Source organism: Bufo gargarizans, chromosome 8 (assembly GCF_014858855.1).
Source record: "Bufo gargarizans isolate SCDJY-AF-19 chromosome 8, ASM1485885v1, whole genome shotgun sequence".
NCBI classification, from domain to species: domain Eukaryota; kingdom Metazoa; phylum Chordata; class Amphibia; order Anura; family Bufonidae; genus Bufo; species Bufo gargarizans.
In genome coordinates, this window is record NC_058087.1 from 74,605,288 (window position 1) to 74,621,388 (window position 16,101).

A 16,101-nucleotide genomic window follows, 5' to 3' on the forward strand; every position below is an offset into this window, starting at 1 on the left:
AAAGTTCAATCATTACTCATATATAATACATTACAATCCAGATACCGAACGCAAGTGAAGCCTATGTGTATTAGGAAGTTGCACTACGAGCAGTGCCATAATAATGGCTTCCTTTACAAGCAGGGGCAACCTGTGTAGTACAGGAGGGAACTCAAATTCTGTCAGCCCCACAGACAATGTGCCTGTGTGACCACTGATTGTAACCTGCCGGAGGAGCCATGTAATTTATGACGGGGTTCAGGACTCATCATAAATTAACATGGCTCCTCTGCCCCACACCCAAACATTTTTGGAGAGGGTGGCGTAAAATGCCAATATCGACAAGAAAAGTCGCAGTGGCATTGAACCTTGTAGATTGTAGGCCCTCTCTCCTTCTGTACCAGTCTGTAACTCGTCTTGTTCATGCTCAGTGCAATTGTCTGCATTACGTATGTGCAGCCCTTATCATATGTACAGCGCCATGGAATAATTGGCGCTTTAATAATAAGTAATTATAATAATAATAAAAGTCACAAATCCGGCAGATTTGTGACTTTTCTATCCCAAAAACAGGCGTAGGGGGATTATGAATTCCACCCAAAAGGGTCTACAGCTTCATAAGACAGGATGTGATGTGCCATCATGCAGGGTCCACACATGTTAGCATGGCTTTGTGCTTGGACTCTAAGCTATGCCCACATGTAGTATAAATCTTAAAGGGGTTGTCTGGGTTCAGAGCTGAACCCAGACATACCCAGAATTTCACCCAGGCAGCCCCCCTGAAAAGAGCATCGGAGCAGTTGATGCTCCGATGCTCTCCTTTGCCCTGCGCTGAATCGTGCAGGGAAAAGGCATTTTGTGGAGTTCCGTTGATGTACCGGGCTCTCCTTCGGGCTGCCAGGCAGAGGCTTCCGCCCAGCAGTGTGTTCGGTGACGTCACCGCTACTGATGGGTGGACTTTAGAGCTGCCATAGCCTGTAAAATGGCTAGGGCAGCGCTAAAGCCCGCCCATCACAGCCGGTGACGTCACCGAACACACTGCTGGGCGGAAGCCTCTGCCCAGCAGTGTGTTATTGTAATTAAAAGAGCCCTTGCCCTGTGTGATCCTGCGCAGGGCAAGGGAGCGCATCGGAGCATGAACTCAAGTCAGGGGGCTGACTGGGTGAAATTATGGGTATGTCCGGGTTCAGCTCTGAACCCCTTTAAGACTTTTCAACTGACAATCCACAAGAGCCCCTATTTCTTTCTTTGCAGTCGGCATTGGAGGTGTGGATGTCTTCACCGCTCGTGCACTCCTGACTAACCTGCCTGTCCAATAGGTTGATTTTAATTAGTGCAAGTAATAAAGCCTTATTCAGCTTTGTGTTGTCCGGTTTTGAGATCCGGCACAGGCTCTCAAAACTAGGGATCGACCGATTATTGGAAGTACTGATATTATCGGCCAATATTCAGGATTTTGTACATTATCGGCATCTAACCTTGCCGATCTACCGATAATGAGTATAAAGCGAATACTAGTAAGCGCTTCCATTATGTAAGCGCGCAATAGTATGCATCGGGTGCCGAGAGCGGGGAAGAAGCACAGCAAGCGCTTCCGATACTCACCCTCCCTGGTCTTCATTAATGGGGCCAGCGCTGCACTGTCCTGACCCCGTACAGCGTCAGGACGTAGTGCGCACTATGACCGGAGAACACAGGGGAGCGAGAAGCTGGACCCAGAGATGAAGAGGAGCCGTGGCGCAGGAGAGGTGAGGAGTTTTTTTATTTTATTCATCTTTGGTCTGATAGGGGTTAATAAAGGTCTGATCTGAGGTCTGATAGGGGTTAATAAAGGTCTGATCTGAGGTCTGATAAGGGTTAATAAAGGTCTTATCTGGGGTCTGATAGGGGTTAATAAAGGTCTGATCTGGGGTCTGATAGGGGTTAATAATGGTCTAATCTGAGGTCTGATACGGGTTAATAAAGTGCTGATCTGAGGTCTGAAAAGGGTTAATAATGGTCTGATCTGAGGTCTGATAGGGGTTAATAAAGTCAGTGAGGAAGGGGGATGGTGTGGAAATCGGCATTTGGCACTAGCATATTATAAATGTAAATGATAAATTGACTGCCAACTAAAATTTTATGGGCTTTATTAATTTATAATATACTAGTGCCAAATGCTAATTTCCACCACCTCAGTGACTACCAACTAATATAATATATATTATGAGATATAAAATATCGGTATAAATTATTGGCTATCGGCCTGAAAGATCACAGATTATTGGTATCGGCTCTAAAAAAATCCTTATCGGTCGATCCCTACTCAAAACCGCAGCACAACGCTTCAGTTTTGTCCCCGTTCATTGTCAATGGGGACAGAACTGAACAAACCGGAAGGAAGTGCTCCAGAATGCATTCCGTTCCGGTTTGTTGCATTCCCATGCCAGACACAAAACCGCTGCACGCGGATTCTTCATTTTCAATATAATATGTTCTGAACAGATGCAGTCAGTTTTATTATTCAAACTGATGTGTTTTGCTGTCATTTGCTGTGGAAAATATGCCAAGAAGCGGCCGAACTGCTGCTCCTCAGCATATTTGTCGGGTAGCAGCTGGATCTCCGCCGTTCCCCATTATAGTGAATGCGGCTGGACGGTATCTTGGCGAAGAGAATCCTTTGTGCATGCGCCAGGGAGAGGAAAGGTTCTGACCCCGTCCTCAGCAGAAGTGATCTCCTGTCCATAGCCCAGGCCAGAAACCTGGTAAAGGACGTGACATCAGTGGAAGAAGAATTTTCTGAAAAGGGGCGCCACATGAACGTCCTGAGGGGCTGATCCAACATTTAGTACATTAGAAAGTTTCTCCTACAGCTGGGACTGCAGGACGCGCTGGGTACCAGGAAACCCCTTTAGGCCTCATGCACATGACCATATGTATTTTGCAGTCTGCAAACAACAGATCCGCAAAATACAGATACCCTCTGTAAGCTAGCCACATATTTTCATGGACCCATTGACTTCAATGGGTCAGTGGACTGTATTCAGAGGACAGGACATGTTCTATAATCTGCAGAATAGATATACGGATGCAGACAGCACCGATCCATGTGACGCATAGGAAGGTTTTGGGTACAAATGTAAAGTGACCATGAAGAAAGCCATCTAACTGGAGGGTCGCACCTTTCAAACCCACTGATACATGGAAGGCAATGCAGATGTAATCCCTTCTTCTCCATTAGGGAGATGTTTAACCATTGCTTGACTGCAGCAATAGCCTTCTAGTTTTTGGCGATTTCATCCTGGGTAGATATATTCCAATCTTATTGTATATATTTTACCTTTTTCTACTTTTTAGATTTAGGGTAGGGATCTAATTAATAATGGCAGCACATCATCACAGGGTGGCTATCTGTCCATGTGAGGTCTCATTCTGGTATTGGGATCCTGATGAGGACATGCAGTGATGGCGGAGGACACTATGAGGATGATACTGGGGAACACTGGTCTGGGTTGATGCATCCAGTTCTCTCCATTTACAGCTGCCCTGTTCCTCTGGTAATAGAGATGACTGCGCTGGGGGAAGGGAAGCCTTCCTCCATCACCACCAGCCTGCATCTCTCATCAGTTGCCATGACAACCTTGCCGTGTACCAACCCTGGAAATGGCAACGCATCGCCAGCAATGAAAGGTTTACAGTAAAAGACGACGAGAGGGACCTTACCGGAGGAGTCTGCAGGCGGGAGTCTCCTGTCCTCCGAGAAGACACACCTGTCCAAGAGCAGGCAAGCGGGATGAAGGAGAGCGCAGGAAAACCCAGTGCGCATGCGCCACCAGTCCCGCCCGGCCACCGTCCAGTAACAGGAAGTGTCGGAACTGTAGTCCATGGCAACCAGAATGGGGCCCGCAGCGAGAACGAAGGAAAAGGTTTCAGACGGGAAAGACACAGATAGCCTTTCGTTTGTGTGAATCAAGAAGGAATATTATGCCTCGTCAGCCATTGTGCCAGACTGAGCTACGCCTATAAATACTGGCACCCTGCATGTCCCGTCTGCCGGGCACATAAACAGTGCCAGACAGAAAAGGGTTAATCCCAGCACCAACATGTACCACCTGTCCACAGGATACCCCACTGATCACTAGGGCAGGGGTCTCAAGGAAGACAACCACAGCCATCTCTATCAGTGGGGGAGGGGAGCACCATTCTAGTGATCAGTGGGGTCCCAGTGGTCAGACCCCAAAGCTGATACAAGTTTACTTTGGGATAATTTAACCCCTTTAAATTATGACACCCGGAGTACCTTCTATAAGTAATACCATGTGGCAGCCAGAGTTCCCCCATACAGTATGTCAGATAGCATACCTCCAGTGTTAACCTCCTATAATAGTGGCAGCCATGGATCGCCCACATATGTAGTACCCAAGACCTGGGGGTATAACAAATCGGTAATTGTTAGGCTACTTTCACACCTGCGCTTTCCCTTTCTGCTATTGAGATCCGTCATAGGATAATGGGGGAAACGCTACAGTTTTGTCCCCATTCATGTCTGTGTGTTTGGTACGACTAATCTGAGGCTGTGATCTGGACTGGTAAATGTCTGGGTCGTGGCATCAATAAAACCATCAAATTAGCTCCCTACGGGATTGGATGGCGAGTGATCATCTCCTAATTATCTGGAATGAAGGACCCCTATATGTGACAACCAGAGAACAGGTATGCTGTGTAGTAGCCTTGCCAGTGTACGCAGCTTGAAACGGGGTGGTGCTGCCCCTTTAAACAATTTCATCCACTCTTTGAGGGGTGTCCCTGAGCGGACAAGTAGTGTACGATGTCTGTCCTCTATAGTGCCTGCATTCTTGTGTCTGATTGAGCCGACCACCAATCAGTTAAGAGCAGGGAAGAGAAAGGGGGAGAAGATTTATCAAGACTGGTGTAAAGGAAATCGCTCCTAGCAACCAATCAGATTCCACTTTAATTTTTCAGAGCTCCTTTGGAAAGGACGACTCTCATTGGTTGCCATGGGCAACTAAGCCGGTTTTCCTTTGCATCAGCCTTGATAAAATCTCCAACATATCCCTAGTAGTACCGACAAGAGAGCCCTGAACCACATGCCCCACCATATCTGAGGTCATAAACTTTTGTCAGGGCGAGATTTATAACCATGTCCATTCACACGTTCGCATCAGTTCTGCAATTTTGCGGAACGGGTGCAGACCCATTCATGTTCAATTGGGCCGGAATGTGCTGTCTGCATCCGCATTTGCGGATCCGCACTTCCGCATCCGTGCTTCAGTTTCCCCCAAAAAAATAGAACATATCCTAATCTTGTCCGCAATCGCGGACAAGATTAGGCATTTTCTATTAGGGTCCATTCACACGTCCGTAAGTGTTTTGCGGATCCGCAAAACACGGCGCATTCCTCAATTTGCGGACCGCACATCACCGGCACTATAATAGAAAATTATAGTGCTGGTGATGTGCGGTCCGCAAATTGCGGAATGCACATTGCCAGTGTCCGTGTTTTGCGGATCCGCAGAACACTTCCAGACGTGTGAATGGACCCTAATGCTGTGTGCTCAGTGAAAGACTGTCACTATATTTTCCTGGATACCTCTATATCTAAGGATTCTAGTGGACTATTAAAAATAGATATTTATACAAAACGGACGGATAGGAACACATTACTTCTATATTCGAGTTGCCATCCAAAGAATACCAAAACATCACTACCCCGGTCACAATTTTCCAGAGTATCAAGAATTGTAAGTGACCCTATAATCAAACAACGACTGATAGAAATGTCAGACAAATTCGAGGCACGTGGTTATGCACGGGGCCTCTTGCAAAAAGAGATTAATTTGATAACTCAAGATAAACTTAAGTTGAAATCCTCACAATCACAACAATCCCTGCCCCGACTTCCACTAGTGGTGACATATCATCCATTTGTGCCAAAAATTCTGCGTATTATACAAAAACATTGGCCTCTGCTAGGCAGATTTTATCCAGAAATACGGGAGTTTAATAATCCAGTTAGGATGTGTTATAAGCGTCCCCGAAATTTACGTGATGCCCTTGTAAAAGCAGATATTGGCCCCAAAAGAATTCCATTAAAACAAATGGTATTCTCTAATCCAAAAATGGGCACTTTTCCTTGCTTGGGCTGTCATGAAAGGGAGCACATTCTCACATCCACATACTGGTAAAATATACAATATAAAGGGTTTCTTCACGTGTGCTACATAATTCGTGATTTACCTTATCAAATGCCGGTGCGGTCTCGCATAAATTGGGGAGACTTCCAAGTGTGTGCGAGACCATATCTGTAAGCACAAATCTGACATACGCTGCAATAAGTCGGAACTCCCCATACCTTACCATTTTATTCAAGCTGGTCATCGTATCAGACAATTGCGATTTCAAATAATCGAACATATCCCTTTGCCACGTCGAGGGGTCGAACCGTGATTTGGAGTTATACATACAATGACTTTATAACAGTCTTTTTTATTTGTGTTCCCTACAGACTAAATGACCTCATATACAGGTATGGCCCTTTATGTAATTAATGTTGTCTTTCTATGTCTGGTAGTTTAACATACTCAGATCAGTAACTCTCTAGTGCAGGGGTGGCCAACCTTACAGACACAAAGAGCCCCCAAAAAAATGCATGACTACCAAGAGCCACAAGCTATACATTTACACACGAGTCACCACATTTTTTGTCCTACAAGATGCACCTAGGTTTTAACAAAGAAAAATAAGATAAAACAAGAATTTTTCATCCGATCTGAGGTCTGCTAAAAATATTTTTTTCTTATTTTTTATTAGCAGAGAAAAAAATAAAAAATATATTTTTCATCAGACCTCACATTAGACTCCTAAATCATATCACCAATCCTAATCTTACCTACAATAAGATCCCCAAACCTCATCAGACCTCCAAATCAGACCCCCAATGCTCGGATCAGACAACACAAATCCAACTCCCAGTGTCAGACCCTCTGTGTTCAGATTTCCCCCCCCCCCATGCTCAGATCTCCCCCTTCTCAGATCTACCCCCCCCCATGTTCAGACCTGACCAACCCATGCTCAGATCTGCCACTCATGCTCAGATCTTCCCACTCATGCACAGATCAGACCCCCATTCTCAGATCAGAACCTCCCATGCTCAGTTCTATCATTTAAGAAAATCTCTTCCCTCTCCTGATCAGGCACTGAGCTCCTGCTCGGACACCTGCTACTCTGCAGGTCTGACACGCTCTCCATTGTGTTTTGATTAGGACAACGTCAGGTCATAGTGCGTGTGTCCACATACTACGTTCTTACACTGTGTGCATCAGGACTTAGTGGAGAGTGAGCTGGAGCTGCAAAGTAGTAATAGTGCCCGATCAGGAAAACAGATCTGAGCATGGGGCGGAGGGTGAGCCGCCTGACTGCTTCCTGGCTCCACAGCTAGAGCCGCACTTGAAGAAGCAAAGAGCCACGTGCGGCTCAAGAGCCACAGGATGGTCACCCCTGCTCTAGTGTCTTTTTGTTTGTGAATTTTATAGTTCTATACTAATCATCGTGCCAGTAGTCTGCTTATTTATGTACTAATGTTTTGCATATGTATCAAAATAATGGTATGCTCATATATATACGCACTTCTATATGTCCATACTAGTCCACCTACTAAAGTTCGGACTCTATGCATTATATCTGTATTGCCTATTGAATCTTCTGGCGCTTATATCGATCTAGCTCTATACACGTGTGACATAGTACCGAATTACCTGACCTCCGCTGCCAGGATTTACCATACAATACCCTGAATAGTACTGCGCATGCGGACGTACCAATGACGTCAGAGGCTCCTTGAAATATCGCGAGATTTGTGCTCTTTATATACCAGACATGCGCATCTGGCTTAGCGCAACGCCACCCTTCTTCTGGTCAACATAACTTCAGGAGGTACGTACGTTACATCCAGGACTATATACTTCATTGAACATACTTAATTTCATGTATATGTTTTAGGTCTTTGCTAGTCCGTACCTTAAGGCCTCTTTCACACGGGCGTCATTTTTTTGGCCCGGCTAAGAGCCGGGTGCGTTGCGGGAAAATGCGCGATTTTTTCTGCGCAAGTGCAAAACATTGTCATGCGTTGCACTCGCGTGAGAAAAATCGCGCATGTTTGGTACCCAAACCCGAACTTCTTCATAGAAGTTCGGGCTTGGGATTGATGTTCTGAAGATTGTATTATTTTCCCTTATAACATGGTTATAAGGGAAAATAATAGCATTCTGAATACAGAATGCATAGTAAACCAGCGCTAGAGGGGTTAAAATAAAATAAAAAATAATTTAACTCACCTTAGTCCACTTGTTCGCGAAGCCGGCATCTCCTTGTGTCTCCGCTGCTGATGAACAGGACCTGGGATGAGCTGCTCCATTAAATACCGGTTAAGGACCTTCGATGACGTCACTCCGGTCATCACATGGTACGTCACATGATCTTTTACCATGGTGATTCACCATGGTAAAAGATCATGTGATGACCGGAGTGACGTCATCGAAGGTCCTTAAGCTCTATTTAATGGAGCAGCTCATCCCAGGTCCTGTTCATCAGCAGCGGAGACACAAGGAGATGCCGGCTTCGCGAACAAGTGGACTAAGGTGAGTTAAATTATTTTTTATTTTATTTTAACCCCTCTAGCGCTGGTTTACTATGCATTCTGTATTCAGAATGCTATTATTTTCCCTTATAACCATGTTATAAGGGAAAATAATAATGATCGGGTCTCCATCCCGATGGTCTCCTAGCAACCATGCATGCAAATCGCACGGCATCCGTACTTGCTTGCGGATGCCATCCGATTTTCACACACCCCATTCACTTCTATGGGGCCTGCGTCACGTCAAAATCGGAAAATATAGAGCATGCTGCGATTTCAACTGAACGCACAAGTGATGTGTTAAAAACATCGCTCATGTGCGCAGCCCCATAGAAATGAATGGGTCAGGATTTAGTGCGGGTGCCATACGTTCGCCGCACGGATCGCACCCGCACGGAAAACTCGCCCGTGTGAAAGGGGCCTAATAGCTACACGCCTTACGGCTACTAGACATGCGGTACACAGGAGGATACACTGCATCAAGTACACTTCACTGAGAACACTTTGTTTTGCACATATGACATAGCGTCTTCAGGAGAATAGTTTTCAGATCTGTCTTTTGGCTTATACCATATTCAATTTACAAAAAAGCAAGTGTTTCTTCAATTATTAGATCTTTATGCACAATGTGTCCTATGCTTTTCAATGATCTAGATGTCACATGTTTGCTACCAGACAATTATCTAGACACATATTGATCTGACTAAGGCCCCATGCACACAGCCGTGTTTCACAGCCGTGTGCGGGCCGTGGAACCGCGGCCTGGATCCCTCCTGAGAGCAGGAGCGCACGGCGTCACTGGTTGCTATGACGCCGTGCGCTCCCTGCTGCCGCCGCAATACAGTAATACACTGGTATGATCTATACCAGTGTATTACTGTACTGTGCCGGCAGCAGGGAGCGCACGGCGTCATAGCAACCAGTGACGCCGTGCGCTCCTGCTCTCAGGAGGGATCCAGGCCGCGGTTCAACGGCCCGCACACGGCTGTGAAACACGGCCGTGTGCATGGGGCCTAAAGCTGATTAACCCATGGTCAATACCCTACCTGTGGATTTTGATCATACTGAGAGTGTATGATGATGATCTTTCTGATGATCCTTTGAGGACTTTGATGCTGTCTTTGTGGTGACTACCCCATGATAAGTGTATACATATATATATATATATATATGTACAGTACAGACCAAAAGTTTGGACACACCTTCTCATTTAAAGAGTTTTCTTTATTTTCACGACTATGAAAATTGTAGATTCACACTGAAGGCATCAAAACTATGAATTAACACATGTGGAATTATATACATAACAAAAAAGTGTGAAACAACTGAAAATATGTCATATTCTAGGTTCTTCAAAGTAGCCACCTTTTGCTTTGATTACTGCTTTGCACACTCTAGGCATTTTCTTGATGAGCTTCAAGAGGTAGTCACCTGAAATGGTCTTCACTTCACAGTTGGGCCCTGTCAGGTTTAATAAGTGGGATTTCTTGCCTTATAAATGGGGTTGGGACCATCAGTTGCGTTGTGGAGAAGTCAGGTGGATACACAGCTGATAGTCCTACTGAATAGACCAGGCATGTCCAAACTGCGGCCCTCCAGCTGTTGCAAAACTACAACTCCCAGCATGCCCTAATAGCTGTAAGCTATCCAGGCATGCTGGGAGTTGTAGTTTTGCAACAGCTGGAGGGCCGCAGTTTGGACATGCCTGGAATAGACTGTTAGAATTTGTATTATGGCAAGAAAAAAGCAGCTAAGTAAAGAAAAACGAGTGGCCATCATTACTTTAAGAAATGAAGGTCGGTCAGTCGGAAAAATTGGGAAAACTTTGAAAGTGTCCCCAAGTGCAGTCACAAAAACCATCAAGCGCTACAAAGAAACTGGCTCACATGCGGATCGCCCCAGGAAAGGAAGACCAAGAGTCACCTCTGCTGCGGAGGATAAGTTTAACCGAGTCACCAGCCTCAGAAATCGCAGGTTAACAGCAGCTCAGATTAGAGACCAGGTCAATGCCACACAGAGTTCTAGCAGCAGACACATCTCTAGAACAACTGTTAAGAGGAGACTGTGTGAATCAGGCCTTCATGGTAGAATATCTGCTAGGAAACCACTGCTAAGGACAGGCAACAAGCAGAAGAGACTTGTTTGGGCTAAAGAACACAAGGAATGGACATTAGACCAGTGGAAATCTGTGCTTTGGTCTGATGAGTCCAAATTTGAGATCTTTGGTTCCAACCACAGTGTCTTTGTGCGACGCAGAAAAGGTGAACGGATGGACTCTACATGCCTGGTTCCCACCGTGAAGCATGGAGGAGGAGGTGTGATGGTGTGGGGGTGCTTTGCTGGTGACACTGTTGGGGATTTATTCAAAATTGAAGCCATACTGAACCAGCATGGCTACCACAGCATCTTGCAGCGGCATGCTATTCCATCCGGTTTGCATTTAGTTGGACCATCATTTATTTTTCAACAGGACAATGACCCCAAACACACCTCCAGGCTGTGTAAGGGCTATTTGACCATGAAGGAGAGTGATGGGGTGCTGCGCCAGATGACCTGGCCTCCACAGTCACCGGACCTGAACCCAATCGAGATGGTTTGGGGTGAGCTGGACCGCAGAGTGAAGGCAAAAGGGCCAACAAGTGCTAAGCATCTCTGGGAACTCCTTCAAGACTGTTGGAAGACCAATTTAGGTGACTACCTCTTGAAGCTCATCAAGAGAATGCCAAGAGTGTGCAAAGCAGTAATCAAATCAAAAGATGGCTACTTTGAAGAACCTAGAATATGACATATTTTCAGTTGTTTCACACTTTTTTGTTATTTATATAATTCCACGTGTTAATTCATAGTTTTGATGCCTTCATGTGAATCTACAATTTTCATAGTTATGAGTAATCTCTTTGAATGAGAAGGTGTGTCCAAACTTTTGGTCTGTACTGTATATATATATATATATATATATATATATATTTCTGTACCTATATGCAGACAATTTCTAATTGTATATATTGTACATATTTTTGTATTTGCCTCCCTGTTGTTTATTATCATTATTTTTTACAATGTTCTTTATTACATATTTTTTCCATGTACTTATTTACTGTTATTGTAATTGACAGGCCGTGAACAAGGTCCGGGAGAACCGAAACGTTGGCCTAATTAAATTGACAACCACTTGTGGCTTTTCAATAAATTTTCAGTTTCATTTGCATCAACCCGAGTGCCATGAATTAATTTATAATATACTCAGTGAAAGACTGACACCATCAAGCTGTTTACCTCGCCAGACTGTTCAGCTGCCCATAGTAACCACCAAGCTTCGTGCCCTGTGGTACATGTAACCAGTGTCAGACTGGGGTGCCTTGGGCCCACAGTAAAAATTTGTTGCCAATCTATATGTAGTGCAGTTAGGATTGCCACCTTTCCGAACAAAAAATACCGGCCAAGTTAAGCCACACCCAAAGGGTGTGTGGTTGTGGGGGTGTGGCTTAACACAGGGTGTTAAGTTTCTATTGTACTGTGGCTCCCAATAATATTAATGCCCCCATTAGTGACCCCAGTAATAGTAATGCCGCCATGAGCGCCCCGCCAGAATTAACTGTCCACATTAGTGCCCCCAGTAAATGTAATGCCCCCATTAGTGCCCCCCAGTAATAGTAATGCCTCCATCAGTGCACCCCAGTGTGATGAATACCACCCCTCGTGCCCTCTTGATGCTGGACGTCAACTACGTCGAGCTCACGAGATACGGTATGGTCACTGGTTACCAAGGCGTAACGTTAAGCCCTCCTGGGAGTACGTAAGATCAGCTTGATACAGTTTGCGCAGACTCCTCCACTCCACACGGGCACAGAGAGACAATGAGCTGAGAGAGCCTTTTCACTGCCCCAGTGAAACAGCGCGTTCTCAGCCCGGAAAGACTGCCACCAGTTCCTTGTTTGATATAAGCCCGGTCAGTTACCGGTATTATATAGGGCAAGAAACCAACCCGCAGTAGCATATTACTAGGCCAAAACACGGACGTGCGGATTCATGATCGAGATACAAGACAGCGCAAGATAAAATTATATATTTAAAGGGCTTCTGTCACCCCCCAAAAGTCATTTTTGGGCTAATTAAAATCCTTATAGTGCGATTATTCAATATATAGTGCTCTTACATTTTTCTGTGACTTAGTTTCTTTAAAAAACACACTTTTATAATATGTTAATTACCAGGCTACCAGCAAGTAGGGCGGTTACTTGCTGGTAGCCGCCGCATCCTCCTTTAAAAAAAACACCCCCTCCTCCTGTTGATTGACAGGGCCAGCGAGCGCTCTCCTCCTTTGGGTGGCCCTGTCTGCGTTCCAAATCTCGCGCCCGCAACGCGCGCGCATCTTATCCGGGCCAACAACATGACGCCCTTGTGAAGGAGGCCTTAGGGTTCATAGCTCCAGACCAGAAGGTCACAGGAAAATGGTTCTGGGACGACCAGACCCGCCTAGGTTCCGGCTACAAGTGCAGTCCAAGCATGGTACTGTTATTGGGTTTCTGTGGGGAGATATGCATATCTCCCTTCCCTGGCACCCGACCTCCAACCTATGATCATGGGCATGTTAGTCTTTGCCCCAGGATGGCATAAATATATTTCACTTATGCCAGGGGTGGACGGGCGATTCATAATTACTTATAAACTGCCGGTTCCATGATGTCTGGGGGGAAATGATAGATCTGGGCAAGAGCTGAGACCCCCTACAGAGAGGTTTTTCTGTAGGATTAGCTGGCATCCGTACTGGCTGGTTGAGGTGTGAATTCATACGCCTGTGGCCTCCTTGAAGCTAGTACCCCTGTGGAGTTCACTACCTCTGCTATCTGACAAGCAGATGGTTGGAGTAAGAACTTATTTTGCAGGTACACTGACAAAGGTGAATCAGATGAATATCATAGCTGTCATTAAATAATGACCCATATTCCTCACACCCAGAATTAATGCCCCCCAGTAAGAGTAATGGGCCCATTAGTGCATTCCAGAATTAGTGCATTCCATTTGTGCCCCCAGGAAGAATAATGCCCTCATTAGTGCCCACCAGGAAGAATAATGCCCCCATTAGTGCCCACCAGGAATAATAATGCCCCCATTAGTGCCCACCAGGAAGAATAATGCCCCCATTAGTGCCCACCAGAAATAATAATGCCCTATTAGTGCCTGCCCCCAGTTAGAATAATGCTCCCTTCTCTGTTTCTGCAAAACACAGACTGCCGACTGGAAGCTCAGGACAGGACCTGTGCTCCAGCGTGATGACGTTTCACTGTCCTCCAGTGAGCAGCGCGAACAAATGGAGGAGGTGAGTCCACTAAAATACATGTATAAACAAGAAACAGAACTGGATCGCACATCCTCAGTACTATGCTTCTCAGCATAATGAACATCGCTTCTCAGTGTAATTTATTGTATACCCACCCCTATGCTGCATGCGTACATGAGGCATTAGTATACAATTTGATCAAAAAGCATAGGCCCACTCACCGCAACAAGGTTGCCTCTTTGAATGGGACCCTATTCTAAATTTGGTGCAGCACTGCAAGGCGACCGCCGACACCGCAGCACCACCCCAGCAGGCAGCGGGACCCAGCAGTCAAACAGCGCCCCCGCTGTATGACAAAGCCACCCTGGCACTGGGCCCCACCGACCCACCAGGACAGCACCAAAGCAACAATGGCCGCCGTGCAGTACTGCACCATGTGAACAGGTGTGGGACCAACACCATCACATACTCTAACCATGTGGCCAGGTATGGAATGCACCCTATCACATACTCTCAGGAACTCCGAGTGGTAGGAATATACACCCCTAGGCTGAGTTCACACGGGCAAGATTTCTGCGCAGGTGCAATGCGTGAGGTGAACGCATTGCACCCGCACTGAATCGGGACCCATTCACTTCTATGGGGCTGTGCACATGAGCGGTGATTTTCATGCATTACTTATGCGTTGCGTGAAAATCGCAGCATGCTCTATATTGTGCGTTTATCACGCAATGCAGGCCCCATAAAAGTGAATGGGGCTGAGTGAAAATCGCAAGCATCAGCAATCAAGTGCGGATGCGGTGCGATTTTCACGCATGGTTGCTAAGATGACAGTCTATTCACTGTATTATTTTCCCTTATAACATGGTTAAAAGGGAAAATAATAGCATTCTTTAATGCAAGTCAATTGAGGGTTAAAAAAAAAAATCCCTGGACACCCAAAACAGTAAATCACTGTGTTCATAGTCTGAAGTGTTTCCAGCCTCGAAATCAGCAGTGACAGAGCTGAAGAGGGAACGACTTGTATGTACAGAGATCGTTACTGATCCCAACCGCATAGCGTCAGCATACGGCAGTATATTTACTGTCCCAAACAATCGTAGGGCTTCCTGCTTCAGGGGAGCAAGTATGTTCTGTAACTGACAGCCAATGGTCCCCTTCTCCTCTTGATCGCGTAGCTGGCGGTCTCTTCTTACTTCTTTAATCATGAGCTGCCGGCTAAAGGACCTGTGGTGACATCACATCACATGGTCCAATCACATGGTCCATCACCGTGGTGATCTGACATCACCACAGGTCCTTTAGCCGGCAGCTCATGATTAAAGAAGTAAGAAGAGACCGGCAGCTATGTGATCAAGAGGAGAAGGGGACCATTGGCTGTCAGTTACAGAACATACTTGCTCCCCTGAAGCAGGAAGCCCTACGATTGTTTGGGACAGTAAATATACTGCCGTATGCTGACGCTATGCGGTTGGGATCAGTAACGATCTCTGTACATACAAGTCGTTCCCTCTTCAGCTCTGTCACTGCTGATTTCGAGGCTGGAAACACTTCAGACTATGAACACAGTGATTTACTGTTTTGGGTGTCCAGGGATACAGCAGGTGGCATCTTCTGGGCATCGTGCCCTCCCAGACCAGATATTCTGTATACACTACATGCAGCTGTTTACTTCTCAGCTGAATTGTATCTCCCTGTATAGAGCGGTGCTCACCAGCTGTTGCTGAACTACCACTCTCATTATGTCCACATTATGATGAGAGCTGCCGTTTTCTGCAGCTGGAGAGCCACAGGTGACGATCACTATCCTAATGCATTCACTAATTATTGGTAATAATTGTGATCTTGTTTCTTGTGGTTATTAAAATAATGATGGGAGTTGCATTATTGCCACAGCTGGAGAACCACCAGTACTGAGTATAGATACAGTACCTATACATAGTATTCATCCCCTCAATACTGTCCAAGACCACAAAGGATGATGGCATTAACCTCTATAATACACTAGACCTCCAGGGAAACAACCCCATTCACTATCCTTGACCACAAGGGAAGCAGGCATTAACGCTTTCACTGCCCTAGATGATAGCATCAATCTCTTTACTTCCTTTGACAGCTGGCTTTTTATTCTTAACTAACCTAGACCACCAGGGATAACAGCATTAATCCTTTCACTACCCTAGACCACCAGGAACAGAGGCCTCAA

At 45.8% G+C, this 16,101-nt stretch overlaps 2 protein-coding genes and 1 long non-coding RNA gene across 4 annotated transcripts in view; 2 read left to right on the plus strand and 1 right to left on the minus strand.

Annotated features, from left to right (window-relative positions):
- Positions 1-3,751, minus strand: part of ICA1L (islet cell autoantigen 1 like) — a 65,675-nt gene extending 61,924 nt beyond the window's left edge. For both annotated transcript variants that reach the window (XM_044303739.1, XM_044303738.1), the window contains exon 1: positions 3,682-3,751. The gene's annotated coding sequence lies outside the window, so the exon portion shown is untranslated. The remainder of the gene's footprint in view (positions 1-3,681) is intronic.
- An 83-nt stretch (positions 3,752-3,834) lies between these two features.
- On the plus strand, positions 3,835-11,885 carry LOC122945095. The gene is made up of 4 exons (XR_006391092.1): positions 3,835-4,671; positions 6,485-6,505; positions 7,702-7,911; positions 11,731-11,885. It is a non-coding gene; the product is annotated as an uncharacterized LOC122945095 (long non-coding RNA).
- A 2,004-nt stretch (positions 11,886-13,889) lies between these two features.
- The window catches only part of TMEM237 (transmembrane protein 237), a 66,551-nt gene continuing 64,339 nt past the window's right edge, over positions 13,890-16,101 (plus strand). Inside the window, exon 1 of the mRNA XM_044303883.1 lies at positions 13,890-13,934. Coding sequence (XP_044159818.1) covers positions 13,926-13,934 — 9 coding nt within the window. The 5' untranslated portion in view covers positions 13,890-13,925. The remainder of the gene's footprint in view (positions 13,935-16,101) is intronic.